Source organism: Setaria viridis, chromosome 5, assembly GCF_005286985.2.
Source record: "Setaria viridis chromosome 5, Setaria_viridis_v4.0, whole genome shotgun sequence".
NCBI classification, from domain to species: Eukaryota; Viridiplantae; Streptophyta; class Magnoliopsida; order Poales; family Poaceae; genus Setaria; species Setaria viridis.
This window is the reverse complement of record NC_048267.2, coordinates 6,477,857-6,492,883: the sequence shown is the minus strand read 5'-3', so window position 1 is coordinate 6,492,883 and position 15,027 is coordinate 6,477,857. Positions and strand designations below refer to the sequence as shown.

At 47.2% G+C, this 15,027-nt stretch overlaps 1 protein-coding gene across 1 annotated transcript; it reads left to right on the top strand.

Annotated features, from left to right (window-relative positions):
- The first annotated feature begins 13,237 nt into the window (after window positions 1–13,237).
- Window positions 13,238–14,802, top strand: LOC117855058 (putative E3 ubiquitin-protein ligase SINA-like 6). The gene is made up of 2 exons (XM_072293895.1): window positions 13,238–13,435; window positions 14,143–14,802. Exons 1-2 carry the CDS (start codon window positions 13,238–13,240, stop codon window positions 14,800–14,802), a joined length of 858 nt encoding a protein of 285 aa, XP_072149996.1.
- The last annotated feature ends 225 nt before the right edge of the window (window positions 14,803–15,027 follow it).

Genomic DNA, 15,027 nt, shown 5'->3' with positions numbered 1-15,027 from the left:
GTGGAGCACCTTTTTACTACTTGTGGTCGCTGTCTAATTCCAAATTCGTTGTGTAGAATATTCTGGTGGATCAAAGATTACGCCAAGAATTGACACGTTTTTCCAAATTGATGAATAAGATTAAGCCTTTGCATGCACTATCGAATTGCATCCAGTAGTGAGTCTCTTGAGTAATTTTCATATCTCGATCATTTGCAAGTGATATCATTTGTTTTGTCCTGCTGTAGTAAGATTTCTCTTAGGTCCCGTTTGCATCATTCATTTGGAGCAGAAACCATAGAACTGGAATTGATTCCACAATCATGTTTGGCTTGCCACCCTCTAGAACTGAAATAGGAGATTCCATCCTGAATCTAGGTGTGAGCTTGTCTCTCTTAGCCTATGTTCATCTTTGTACTATGTCATTTTTCTGGAAGTGGAGCCCACTCCAACGCTATCGACCCTTGTCAAGTCTTGGTAGGGATTTAGATTTTCATAAAAACATTTTGGATCTAGATTCTTGCACGTACAGTACATAGGCGGGAGAGAGGGATACATGCTGGGTGGCATGGGATGATATGATCATGTCCAAGTTTCTTGGTGGAATAGGCTTCCGAGATATTGAGCTATTCAATCTTGCTTTGCTTGCGAAGCAGGCTTGGCGGGTCCTTGTGGCATCTCTGAGCGTCCAGATTTTAAAGGCAGTTTATCTTTCACAAGGTGATTTTTTTTTTAGGACAATCTTGGATCCGCTCCCTCTAAAATCTGGTGACCAATTTTGGATGGCAGGGAAGTGCTTCAGCTCGGCCTGATGAGGAGAATATGGACTGGCTACCGACTGACTATAGCGACGCACGTGGATTTCGGTTAGACCAACATATTAAGAAATGTTGAAGTCTATTTTTCTAGAAAATATAAAGCTCATTTTGTAATCTTTATCCGCCACACGCTTCCGCGGAGGTTTGTGCCGAGCGCCTTAAGGTGTTCTGCTGGCCCCACGATGTGGAGCTGCGTGATGGGTGAGCACCTAGGCGTCCCTTCAGGCGGTGCTGGCCTCGCTCTAGGGGGCCGAGTGGAGCTGCTCCCACGCCATCTTCCGCACGACGCATTCGTCGCACCCAGGTCGTCCCTGGCCCTTCCTTCTCCGCCGAGTTGACGAAAGCAAACTGGACATGCCTCTTTATCTAGGTAGTCGGAAATTTGTCTCCGTGATTGACTGCTCTGACCGGTTCTTCTTGTTTTGTACGGTGTAGATGGACGCAACGCGGACTCCGCGGCATTGCGGGAGTAGGGCCACGACGCGAACCAAACGAAGGGCCTATTGGGCAGGTCTCTGCCTTCTGAAAAGTGCATCTAGCCCTTTAGTGGGTTTTGATTGATTGAATGATGACATGTTTAATGAAAGCCATAATGATGTGTTGTTAGAAACAATCTAGTTCAAACACAAAACAACAATGCAAATGTAATTCATGCAAGGCTTATTTATTGTAGAATTTTGATGACTTATATGAAAGCAAGCACATTGAAAGTAATTAATGAGACAAAAGGGATTGCATATGAAATGGTCTCACCTTTTGAAGCTTGCTACATGAAAGACAAGTATACAAATGAGTTCAATTGATGTCTTTGCAATCAATTCATATTTATTTGAAGAAGTCAAGTCACATGCTCAAGATGGCTATGCTCAAGGAGAAAATCAATTGACATGATTGGAACCCTCACTTTTTGAAGATTGAAGACAACGGCATTTTGGTTCAAGGGAATTCAACTCAAGCGGTTTAAACTCCATTTTATCTTTGATCTCGAGTAAATAGGTATGCCGTACTATTAAAAGGGATGCATCATGTTGATAGATGATTATTCATAAGTGCTCAAGCCAGCCCATGTGCTATTTGAGAAGTTGAGAGACAAAAGAGCTAACTTGTTTTTGCTGGTCTGGCAATGTCCGGTATTGAGTATCTGTCCAGCCTCGGTGAAAAACTTGCTTTCTCACTAAGGCACGTCAGGAGTTCCGGCATGTTCGTCGGAAATTCCGACGTCTCGCTTGTCACTGACAAAGTAACCGTTGGCGCTGTTTGATAGGGAGACATGAGCTCGTCCCTTGACCGGTGCTTCATGACGGCGAAGCAGAGGCCGCGCAAGCTCAGAAGAGGCGGCCTCGGGGAGAGCAGAGGAGCAGCCATAATCTGGTGTTGTGCGCCGTAGTCCGTAGAGACGGGGCACGCACGCACCACGCAGCACGGCAGCAGGCAGCGACCGGTCTAGTGGTATTACCGCAATGGCACATGCAAGTTCAAAATTTGAACGTCTGTGTAATGGCGCCACTTTCCTTAACGTAACATTGCTAGTCTGGGACATTCCTCAGTGTAAATGTGGTACACGGTTGCCTTTTATGTTTTTTTCCAACTTGTATAATGTTGCGCGTCTTGACATAGGGGTAGTAATGTCGTTTGCTACCAATACTAATTTGCTCCCTCAAATTCTAAGAATGTGCTTTATACCGGGACGGAGAGTCATTACAAATTTACATAGTCCCATTAGCACTAACACATATGGCCCCGTGTGTCACGGGCACACGTGGGACCATGTGTCATTGACACTTGACACATTTGAGCCTATGTGTCATTGACACACCTATGGTAAATAAGAGGTTGCAAATTTCTTCAAGGGCAAATAAGTAAGTGTCCATGTATAGTTTTATAATATTTCTCAATTTTGGTCCGGTACATGATTGATCTAAAATGAAGCGCTGGTCATATTTTTCTATGGACACCTTTTACCTTTTTTTTCGGTTGCCATATATGCAGTGCATCAAAGGCCACATCTCCTATTCACAATGCTGCACCGGTGAGCACGAATGCCTAACGCGCCGTAAGCCAGAGAAACTGCCACCCGCCGTCGCGGCGTCGCGCCATAGAGCGAGTCCTACGCAAGAGCATTCCTATTGGTTGTTCCTGACGTCATGTGGGACTCTTGCCCCAGCCGGGGACGTCCTCGTACATGTTCATCGAGCTAAAGAAGTGAAGGTCCAATTTGAGCTATGGAAAATTTTCTCAATATCTAGACTGTTTCATAAATATGAAATTTCAAACGACCTTTTAAACAGGAAGATTTGTTCTTCAGTTTTTGATTGGTGAACTCTTGGTAGCATGTCTGACTGTGCACAATTTATGGTCATGATAAGTAGTAGGTTGTTGTATTAGCTATCTAGTTGCGAACTGTATTACCCGATGTATGTTTCTTTAGCTACTTATCCGTTTTCATTCAAACTAGTTTAACGGTTAGTCTAGTTTCCACTGCTGCTGCGTGTTGGAATTAGAGCTAATTTACGGTTTATTTAAATCCAAAATATTGAATAAGACATGATAATGGCATATAAAGAGGACTACGATTCATTGTGTTTATAGTAATAGACTAATAGTAATGAATATAAAGTATGAGATGACTACTCCAAGCCGATCAACAGACATCAAATGGTCAGTTACTAGTAATTCTCAGCAGCCATCAAATACTAGCCAAGCCAAGCCCACATGGCGAGTGATCGCGCAAGTGGCACCCTTCTATTCCTTGCTCAGTTTCTTACCAGGTGTAGTAAGACTTCACCTTATAAGTTGGTTAAGGACTCTCTCAACTTCTAGGATGGTTTATTATAAATGTAACTACCACCATTTCCTATGACCTTGGGATTTATTTGGTTGATTAGTTTCTTATTAGGCCACGGCTCAATCCATCTAACGGTGCACATGTGCACTCTCACTCTCTCACACACACACTTCGACGTTCGCACGTACTCATAGATTCATCAACATACATTTAGCTCATTGAATTGTGAGAAGATTCGTGCTCCCCAGATGGTCCCCATCTTCTTAGGCGATGTGGTTATCTTCTCTTGCTAGGTGTAGGGATAGATTAATAAGGATCAAAGTTAGGGTTGGAGATTTCGTTGGGAATTATGGTTGGTGGATGACACATGGGGATATCATGCCCTGTACTCCTTCCATTTTCAAATATACGATATTAATGATTATTTTCATTCATTTGAATTTTCTTTTTTTTTCTAGAAATATTTGTGCAAAATACATAAATATGCAAGTTAAGCTTCAATATTTATGCAAAATACATAAATATTGGTGTAGTCGATCAGAAGTTGATGCCGTGCAGTTGTGCCTCTAGGAAATAGTGGAACACAGCGAGCGGTGGTGTAGATGCGCCCCCAAAAAACTTGATTGTCCTTCTACTCCTCGGATGCAAGATCTCATGTGAGGAGGGCATAGCTTCGGAGGTTTGCTCTCCCAACGTTCTATGCACTCAAATCGCCTGAACGAGGATAGTGAAAAGCAGCATGTAAAAACCCAGCTTAATTAAGCTGTGTTTAAATCTTAAATAAGTCATTAGTTCTTAAAGAAGAGCTTTGGAAATAATAAGGCAAGTGAAAGTACACTTTTGCCCCTCACAAGCTTAAAACGCTGCCCAACAGTAACTCAAATTTTTTGCTTAAGAACTTAAAAATCTGTCCAATTAAGAGTTGTAGAACTTAACTTTCTCAACAACTTTTATTTTTGTGTTTTGCTTGGATCTGAGCAGAAGCCCTTCAAAAACCCGAAATACCAATCTGTGTTGTTTTGTTTTAAAACATGCAAAGTCCAAACTTTGGAGCTCTCTATTTCTAAATTTCTAATATGAACTCAAGCTGAGCTCTATACCAAAGTTTCAGAGCCTCAGAACCTTAACAACTTTGCTTCAAGGAGTAAGCTCGAAATCTACCCTGAAAACCTTCAAAATCCTGATCAAACTCACCTAGTTTGGTCAACTCAACCACTTCGGCAATCCCGGCTAAGTCTGGAAATCAACCCGACCTGGCACCTTAGTGCAGGTTTATCTTTTAAAAGTTGAACAGAACATCAGAAAATTCCTTTATAAGAGTTTGAGAACTAAGTTTCTACAACAACTTTGTTAATTGGACCTTGGTCCAGTTCACCTCCGAAGCTTCTTAAAACTGCAGCTCAAGTCAGCCAAAAACCCTGAAAACAGCTCAAAAAACCGCCGTTTTCGCCTAAATCCCAAAACCGACTTTCCTCCAAACTTTGAGGCTTTGGATCTTCAAATCTGTTGTGATTTTGAACTTAGTCCAATTATGAAAGTTGAGCTTAGACCGGAGGACTGCAACTTTTGTTAAGGGAGTAAATGTTGTGCGGTTCAAGAATAAGAATCAGGAGAAATCACGCTTGGAAATTGGCCCGGCGAAAGGATCCCGCATATCCCGTCGCACTAGAGCATGCTCGCGCGTGCTGCCAGAGTGACGCAGCCGCGTGGATGCCGTTCACCCGCATCGCGCCGCTGCCCAACCCCCTGCCGCGACCAAACGCGTCGACGCCCCGCCCGTGGCCAGTGACATCCCAAGCTCGCCTGCGACTCCTCGACTTCGCCTGTAGCGCTCGACGCTCTGTCCTACGCGCCTGCCCCCGAGGTCGCCCTGCCGCTCGCCGTGCCCGCTCGCCTACCCACCATCTGACACGATGCCTCGAGACGGCCTCGCCAACCGCGTGTGCCCGACAAAGCCGCTCGTCCTGCGCATGCCCGCTCGCTCGCCCACTCCGCACACACCTCGCCTGTAGCACCGCGACGCCTTCCGCCCACGCCAATGGCCGCCGTCGCGGCCAGGACCACCGGCAGCTGCGCCCCGCTCCCCCTCGGTCCACCAGCCAGCCGGAGCTTGCCCGGGGCTATAAAGCCTCGCTCGCGCCCGCCTACGCCACCTTCTGGCCTTCCCTGCCTTGCCGTCGCTAAGCCCCGCCCACCTCTGTCCACGCGCCGCCGAGCACACCAACGCGGAGCTCCCACCTCCGCTCGACCCTGCACCTCGCCAACGCCCCCAGCCGCTTTGCTTCCCCCTCGCGAAGCTGCTGCGCCCGCCCGTTGCCTCCGCCCAGCCCTAGTTCTGCCGGAACCCCCGCCGCCCGACGCTGTCCCTACGGCTCACCGCCGGTGCCGTGTTCCACCCCCGCCGGACTCCCCCGTCGCCCCCAACCTCGTCAAATCGAGCCAAGGTGAGCCCGCGACCCTCTCCAGCCACTCGCTGCCTGGCCACCGCCGACGAGCCGCCGGAATCGGCACCAGCCGCCGCCGCACGTGCGCCCGAGGACCCCATTGCGGTTTAGGAAGTAGACTCAAGGGCTTTAGTGCATAAACCAGGGACCCGTACGCAAATAAAGTGTAGACGTGAGGGTTAGACTGCAAGTTTACCTCGGTTTAAAGGTTTTAATCGGCAGAAAATGTGTTTAACTTTGGAAATTCACCAAAATTCATAGAAAATTCAGAAAAATGTCAAACCACTTTTGCTAGGCTCAGTATAAAGTGTAGTTTTGAATAAAAATACTTTTGGCACATGTCACTGCTGGAATTAATGTGATATGTTTTAATTCTTGTTTAAGCCTTTTGAATCATAACAAATCATGGAAAAATGATAAAAAGATGAATCCAACTCTCATATGTCTATTTCAAACAGTAGAAGCTTGGAAAAATATTTTGGATCTTGCCTCAGGTGTTTAAATCCCTATTTTAGTTTTACCATGTGTAAATAGGCTTATTTTCATCTTTTACATAATAATTCAACCTGAGATGATAAAAATATGAAACCTTTTGGATAAGTCAGTGGTATAATGTCATTTATGGGAAAAATATGAAAACCACCACAAATAGATAGGTGAACCACTTTCCTGTTTAGAGAAGAATAAATAGGGTAAATGCATAGAAAAAGATACCCTTTGCAAAAATTGTTAAATACAAGCTACCTTAAGGTAATAAAGGCAATATTGGAGGAGATACAAAAGAACAAATAGGATAACTTTCCGATCTAAAGGATTGAGTGGAAATCCATATATGTACACAATCGCCATCAAATCAACCCCCGGCTTGTACCACACCCCACCTGCCTCGTGTAGTTAAAGAAGGTGTAAAATCTTATTTAGGTGAATGTGGCCATGTTATAACTTTTTCTTCTTTAGCTTTAACTCGTGTTCACATCCTATAAGGAATGTAACTTGATGTATTGCATTTCGTGTAGAGCTGAACCTCGCAGACGGAACTTACGAGCTGCACCTGGCGTCGGAAGAAGGAGCCGTAGCTGAGCTGCCGCCTGCAGGAGCCGAGCCCGAGCACGCCGAAGACCAGTTCGCTACCACCCCTCTTGAAGGCAAGCCCCGGAGCATAAATCCCTATCTTTAATTACTTGCAATATATTTGGTTGCTTACTTGTGCATTTACATTTTTTTAGGAATTGATTGAAACCGTAGATGCATGAATTAGTACCCTTTGACATGAACATTAGTATGATAGGCCGAGTAGTTGCAATGCTTAATAGGACTCGGTAAAAGTTGAGTGATTGACTGTCACTCGCGAGTTATAGGAGTTGTTTGTTATCCTTTTGTTATAACTATAAGGATGATGGACGGGGCAGGGCTCTGTGAACTAATTTGGTGGTCGGTGGATTGCCCCGTTTGTCTACATGAATTTGGTTTAATGTCGAGATGTGATAGTGTTCGTGATCAAGTGTTTGAAAGTATTAATCTCATACCTAGTATGGGATGGGGAAGCCTAGTAGCTGATTGAATCAGGACGTGAGCGGTTTGTTCCACTATCTCTGGAATGGAGTTCCCTTGCGGCCGCATGTGGTGACAAGTGCGATCATAGGATGGCAGAGGCCGGGTCTATGGAGCCTTGTACTAAGGGAAGTGGACCCAACACGGGTCTGGGAATTGATGGGGACGGCTGACAAGTGAAGCGACCCTTCGCGGTGCACGGATGTCGTGAGATTAGGTTCGCCATGCATGGTTAAGAAATTCAAATCGATTCGTCTACCTCTCACAGATTGGGACTACTTGATCGCTATGCTACACTGAGTAAGAATGAAAGATGACGATGATCAAATTTTGTTATCTGTAATTAATTGCTTGGAAACTATGCTTATTTAGTATAGCTGCTAACTTAGATTGGTAATTGAACGTAGAACTGGTGGCTAAAATATTGAAAGTAAGGACCTACACTAGTTGCTTCTGGCAAAAACAAACCCCTCTAGCTAAAAAGCTTGCATGTCTAGGTGTTGGTGGAATAATACCACCGGTCGATTAAGTCTTGTTGAGCGTAGTCCCTCAGCTTTGTTGTGGCATATCTCTTTCAGGTGATGTCGACGCCTTTGAGCTTGCTGCAAGTGGCACTTGGCCTCCCCAGGTTCCTCCTGGGTGGACGGTCGAGTGGGATCCCTCTTCGGACGGCGAGGACCAGAATCATTGATGTCATGATCGGCTTCGTCATGATGTCCGGCATCGGCGTTAGCTTCCGTTTGTTTATTTCCGCTGCTTAAGAACTCTACAAACTATGTTTGAATTTCGAACCCGATGATGTAATAAATTAATGCACTTGGTTAATTTGGATGATCTATTGTAATCTCTAGAACCATGAGCTACGCTTTCTCGGTCCTGTGAAGTGGTTTATCGGATGAAATCCGACGGACTGCCGAGTTAACTTGATTAAAGTACATGATCGTGTATTAGGCGACTTAATTGTGCTTTAGCTAAGTTAATTTAAGCGGTTCCGCCACACAGCGCAACGATGGAACTTGTGAGCTTTGGTGGTGTGTGATGCTGGTGCACATTGGAGAAGAGAGGTGCACCTAATATAGGCACTTGTAGACTTTTGGATGTCCAGGGTAATTGCAGTCACTCGGCAGCTATCAAATGGTTAGTTACTAGTAACTCAGCCATCAACAGTCATCAATTACTGACCATTTGTTATTATCCATTCGATCAACATCAGTTACTAGTCACTAATCGACTAGCGTAAGCCAAGCCCACTTGTCGCAGCGTGGCGTGGCGCGATGCGGCGAGCAAGCGTGCACGTGTGGGACATCCTTCTATCCCTCCTTCAACTTCTTACTAGGTGTAGCAAGACTCCACCTTATAAGTTGGTTATGGACCCTCTCAACTTTCAAGATAAATTTATTATAAATGTAACCACGACCATTTTCTATGGGGCTTGGGATTCATTTGATCGATTAGTTCCTTATTAGTCCACGAGCGCAATCAATCTACACACACACGGAGATTGATCAATATACTTGTTGGAGAAATTTTGTCAATGTTCTAGCCACATGATTTGTGAGAAGATTTGTGCTCACCAGGTGGTCCTCGCGATGTGGTTGTTTTCTCTAGCAAGGTGTGGGATAGATTAAGGACTGAGGTTAGGGTTAGAGGTTTCGTTGGGAATTATGGTTGGCGGATGGCACATGTGGACATCATGCCTTGCAATGCCTCCATTTTAAATATATGATATTATTGATTTTTTCATTTATTTGACTTTTAATCTTTTCTACAAATATTTGTGCAAAATACATAAACATGCAAGTTAAGTTTAAAATAGTTTTGATGTTAGATCTAATAATGATGCTCATTTCACTTTACCAAACAAATTGATCAAATAAATATTATTGATCAAAGTTTGAATAAAAGTCAATTACATCATATATTTAAGAATAGATGTAGTATTTATTTAGCGAGGCACTAGAGAGGAAGCAGGAAGGTTGGACATATAGTGCATCTCGCTAGAGAGGAATAAGATTCCATCATGAGAATGAGTCGTGCATCAGTGCATGGCCATGCATGGGATATGAAGGAGGATGGCTATGCATGCCTTTAAGGTGGCAGAGGACAATAGGAGGCCGCGGGGTGGTGCAATGGAGGGCAAAGGCCGCGACGATGCTCAAGGGAAATGTTGGAGCTTGATTGGTAAGAAAGAATTGAAGTAGAAACTAGAAAGGGAAGGGGTGGACGTTTAAAATATGATAGAATTTAATTAAATACAGTTGTAAGCAGAGACCATCTGAGAGATTTTTAGAAAAATAGTTATCAGCACATAAATAGCAAATTTGGGATCAAACTTACAAGCATGTGGCATTAATTTATTTGGGGATCGATAAACATGGCATGTAGAACTACAACTTACAAGCATGTGTTTGATCGCAGGGATCGATAAACATGGCATGTAGAACTACAATTTACAAGCATGTGGCAAGTTAATTCTTCGATGTTACGCGTACGCTGCTAATAGTACCGTAAGAATTTCTGCGGATTCTTCGCAGGTTGCATGCGGCACACAAACACAACACGGTGTGGCTAAAAATCAAAACTATTTCGCCATTTCATGCTTTCGGAAGCGCCAAAACCTCTAAAAATTCTTTATTTGACACTAGAAAATAACCTAATGCTCGTTCCTGATGTGACACCAGGTTTAACTTCCATGCCTCTTTTGATACTCCCGTCCATTTTGCTTACTAACGGTGTTAACTGTCGATTGAAAAGTCAACTTTGCCCCTGACACTAGCATGTTTGATCACTGGGCTGCTTCTTTTTCCGTTTATTACATACAAGTGCACGTATAAATTCCATTTCAAACTGCAATATAAAGTTCAAAAATAATCATCTCAAACTTCAACAACCCGTAATTGTACAGAAACGTGGAAAGAATCGATGCTTAGGAAATAGTTCTTCCATGGATCAGCAATAGCACTCTCGAGGATCTAGAGCCAGCACATTGTAGCACTAGCAGCAAGGCGTGGCACCGGCAGGTAGCAGCTAGGGGGAGCCGCATGAGCGCTTTGCCCATCGTAACAGCTCAGCACAGGCGCACAGCCGCACTTGCAGTGCTCGTTGCATCCTCGCCAGCAGCCCGTCACCACCGCCGCATGCTCCTATGCCTATCCCCGCAGTACGTCGTTGCGCCCCCCGCAGCTATCCGACGCAAACTGCAGGGCGCAGACTGCCGCGCTACTGCAGCCACTCGTCGCTGCACCCTCGCAGCAATGCGCTGTCGCCTTAGGCCGCCCCGTGGCCTGACAGGGTTCTTCAGTCAGCGCAGTGGCCTCCAAGCACGGGTGGAGGACTCATAGCTAACACGGGATCCAGTTTGAGAGCACAGCCCGGATCGATGTTCGGGGAGGTAGGACTGAGGGAATTCAAGGATGTGATGCGGATTCAATTGAGCGATCAACATTCTTGAGGGTACTTTGGTCCATTCAAAAATAATTTGATCAGCTACCTTGAATGGAAGTGGGATTCAATGGACGGAAATGTCAAATGAGGCATAAAAGTTATGCCCCCATAGGGAATGAAAAAATTTTCAGGGCCTATTTGTTTCCACCCTCCTAAAACCTTACCTCCTAAAAAGTGACTAAAAATTGCCTAAAGTGCCAAACACTTCTCCTAAAAAGTGACTAAAATCTTTTAGGAGGTCCAAATCTTTTAGGCCCTCACCCCCTCCTAAAACCGACTAAAATCAGTTCTGGACCGCTCCTACCCCCGCATACCCCCACCGCACGCCAGACTCCCGCCCGACTCCCGCCGCCCGCCGCCGCCGCTGCAGCGCCCGCCCGACTCCCGCCGCCCGCTGCCCGACTCTCGCCGCCCCTCCCCCTCCGCCTCCCCGATGAACCACTGCACGGAGGCCGCTAGCGCCGGGGAGGCGCGCGCCTGGAAGGCACCCGCGCGGGCGCCGTGGAACCGCGCGACGGCCACCGCCACGGCGAGCGCGGCCCCTGCCGCGGCCGCCAGGAGCGCGAGGTGGTGGCTGCCCCCGCCCCCGCGCAAGAGCAGCGCGGCGAGCGCGAGGGCCAGGAGGAGGACAACGAGGAGGAGCACCGCGGGCTGGGCCGGGCCGGGGCGGAGCCGGTGGTGGGCCAGGCGGAGCAGCGCCCGGGGCTTAGCCGACGCCTGCGCCTTCTTGTCGTCGGGCTTCCGATCGTCGAGCGCGTGGAACAACGCGGCGCCGGGGCCGGCGCGGACGTTCGGGGAGCGGAGCAGCGACGAGGAAGCTGTGGGAGGCGGCGATTTGAAGATGGTGGAGCGGAGGCCGGGGATTTGGCCGGCCGACGGGCTCTGCTCAGCTCAGGGAACGCCGTGGAGGGGAACAGGGGTAGCAGGATGGTGGGGGAGAGGTGCATCTTGGTCATTTTACCACTTCATTCATTGCCTTTAGTCACTTTTAGGAGGTGGAACCAAACATACTTTAGGAGATGCCTAAAAATTGCCTAAAATCTTTTAGGAGCTAAAACTTTAGAAGGATGGAAACAAACAGGCCCTCAGTGTCATGCAAGAAATTAGACTATCTTCCTTCCAGTGTCAAATAGGAAATTCTTTCAAAAATCATGGCCTCAAAAAGTAAGAGGAGCCCGGAAAGTATACACGTTTCTTGCTTGGCAACCGGCAAGGTGGGTAAGCAGCGCTCGTGGGACCCGCGAGGCATCCACTGCTGGATGGGCTGGCCAGATCACGCCAAAGCCCGGCCCACTAAGATCACGCCTTCCAGCATCCATGGCGGTTCTCCTCTTCCGTTTCCACTTTCTAGCCAAGATATAATCACCTTCTTCTTCATCTCATCCAAGTAGTAGGTCACAGCGCAGCAGAGCAGTAGAACACGCATTGCATTCCATAGAAGGCGGCGGCGGCGCGCGCGCCTCCGATTTCAGGGGGGCGAACCGGGCGATCAAGGTGAGTCGTCTCGTTGCCGCCGCATCACGATCAAGTTTTTTACATGTTTCGATCCCCCATTCCCGCAACCTTGCGCGGCCAATTTTCGTAAGTTTGGGGACTACGGGTCAACCTCCGTCAGGGATCCATGAACTGTGTGGTTCAGAGACGGAGGGAGGGATCCATGAGCCGCGTAGTTTTCTCGTCTGCGCCGCGTGGTTTGGAGGGCTGTCGAACTGAAGTTCACAAGCACGCGGCAGTGGCGTGGTAATCTTGAGATTTGGGATTGTTCTTTGGAAGCTGAATAATGCAAACCGTGTGCCGAGAACAATTTTTTATTGGGATTCCTAAAAAAATTGATGATGATTTTGGCTCTGTTGATATGTAATCCGTCGTTGAAGCCGCCAATAGGACATTCAGCAGACACAGTCATTCTCCTTATTCAGACGTACGTGTGTGAAGAACAGGAGTGTGCAAATCTGATACGACCTGCATTTGCATCAGTGCATATATCACATCTGCATCCATCAGCATTATTGGCATGCAATCCGATACGACCTGCATGTGCATATATCACATATGCATCCATCAGTATCATTGGCGGCCAATAGTATATCACAGTTTCGATTAGGTTACAGAAATCTCTGAAAGATCAAATGTGCCATTGCTTTATGTAGTTCCCAAACCTTAACACTTACCGATCGCAGCCTGATTACTGAATGCTGATACATGACATTGCGCAGATGGGCTCGAAGAGGCCTAGGCAGGTGTTGATAACAGGGTGCGGGAGGAAGGGTCCGGCCGTGTTTGCACCTAGGGGGCAAGCTGAGACTGCAGCTGCGACGAGCCAACACCGAGCGGAGAAGATCACTGTCACCCTCGATGCCGACCTGCTGCAGTGCTGTGTTTGTTCCGGTCCATTGACCACGCCCCTTTTTCAGGTATATATGTGCGGAATCAATCTCTCATGTTCAATGCTTCAGAACTTGCAATTCTTGATTTGTTATTATTATGCATGGGGCCGTCTTATTTGTTTCTGGAAGGCCACCTGCTGGCTGCTGAAAATCATTTATGCCCTAGTCTGCTCTCACTCTGCAACCTGAATTTTCTAGCTACCTCATTGTAGAATATAGTCTTTTAAAATGATAAATGGGTGCAGATAGTCAATGCCATAGTGTTATATGTCCTGAGATCCTCACATGTAATCTGGTTACACATTCTTATATAGTAATTAGCCAATAAGAAGGATTCTGACAGTCAAACTAGGATTTAGCTGACCTGCATCTGCACTGTCTACTTCTTGGTATAAATACTCTTTTTTTAATATACTGGTGTAGATGCTATGAACACCCTGTTAACTATCTGGTACCGCTGATTCTGATTATACCAATTGATATTATCATGAAAAGGTTAAGAGCATTACATTGCAAAAAGAAATAGTTAAAAAGGCATGCTTGGTATAATGGCATCAGAAACGTTTTGTTGCAAAAATGAATGGCTACAGAGCATGCTTGGCATCAAAATTTCAATTATTCTAAATGACTTGCTCATTGTTGTAATTTCAAGTCCCTGCAGTGCCATGCTGTTCCCGTTTGAGTGACACTTGCTTTGGTTTGTTTTCCACTTCCATTTTTTGGTTGGCATGCAGTGCACCAAAGGCCACATCTCATGTTCAGATTGCTGCACGGACGTGGCGCTGGATGACCAGTCCGAGTGCCTGATGTGCCGCGAGCCGGAGACGGCCACCCGCTGCCGCGCCATGGAGCGCGTCCTCGCCGGCCTGTCCGTGCCGTGCGCGTTCCGGCAGCACGGGTGCGCCGAGATGATCCCCTACGGGGGCAAGCAAGCCCACGAGGCGTCCTGCCACTACGCCCCCTGCCACTGCCCCATCCCCGGCTGCGCTGGCTACGCCGGCAAGTCCCTGGCCGTCCACGTCGGGGTCGACCACCCTGACGTGCACCGCACCCGCGTCAGGCCGGACTGCCTCACGCCGCTGAGGATGCGCGCGTTCGAGCAGGCCCGCGTGGTGCTGCTCGGCCACGGCTGCGCGGAGTTCCTGCTCGTCGTCGGCATGGACGTGCCGTCGGGCCGCTCGCTGTCCTTAGTGGGGCTCATGGACGAGCAGTTTGATGAGTTCAAGTACAGGATCGAGGTGGTCGGCAAGGACGGCGTGCTCGCGCTGTTCGGTCAGGCCGCGCGCGTGGATCGGCTGGCCAGGCCGTACCATGCCAGCGCCTTCCTGTTCGTCCCGAACGCCATCTGGGACTCTTATCCGGAGGACATCCCCGTGTTCATCCACCTGAAGTGAAGTACCCGGGGGCTCTCGCAAGAAACTAGAATGTTTTCCGTGGAACCACATCCAACTTTTGCATTCTGGACAGGCTTGAAATGGTGTAAGTTAGACTATTTTGCTCTGAAATCAGTATGCAACTTTTGCATTCCAGACAGATTTGAGATGGTAAGAGGTTAAACTGCCAGCCATGTGCTATTTCAATCTCTGCTTCTAAACTGTAAGCTGTGTCCTCAGTTCTGA

Bases quoted from the DNA above. Each gene is read 5' to 3' on its own strand.
- LOC117855058 (XM_072293895.1), top strand. From the start codon at position 13,238: ATGGGCTCGAAGAGGCCTAGGCAGGTGTTGATAACAGGGTGCGGGAGG. The intron at 13,436-14,142 runs GTATATATGTGC...GTTGGCATGCAG, and splicing joins TGACCACGCCCCTTTTTCAG to TGCACCAAAGGCCACATCTC.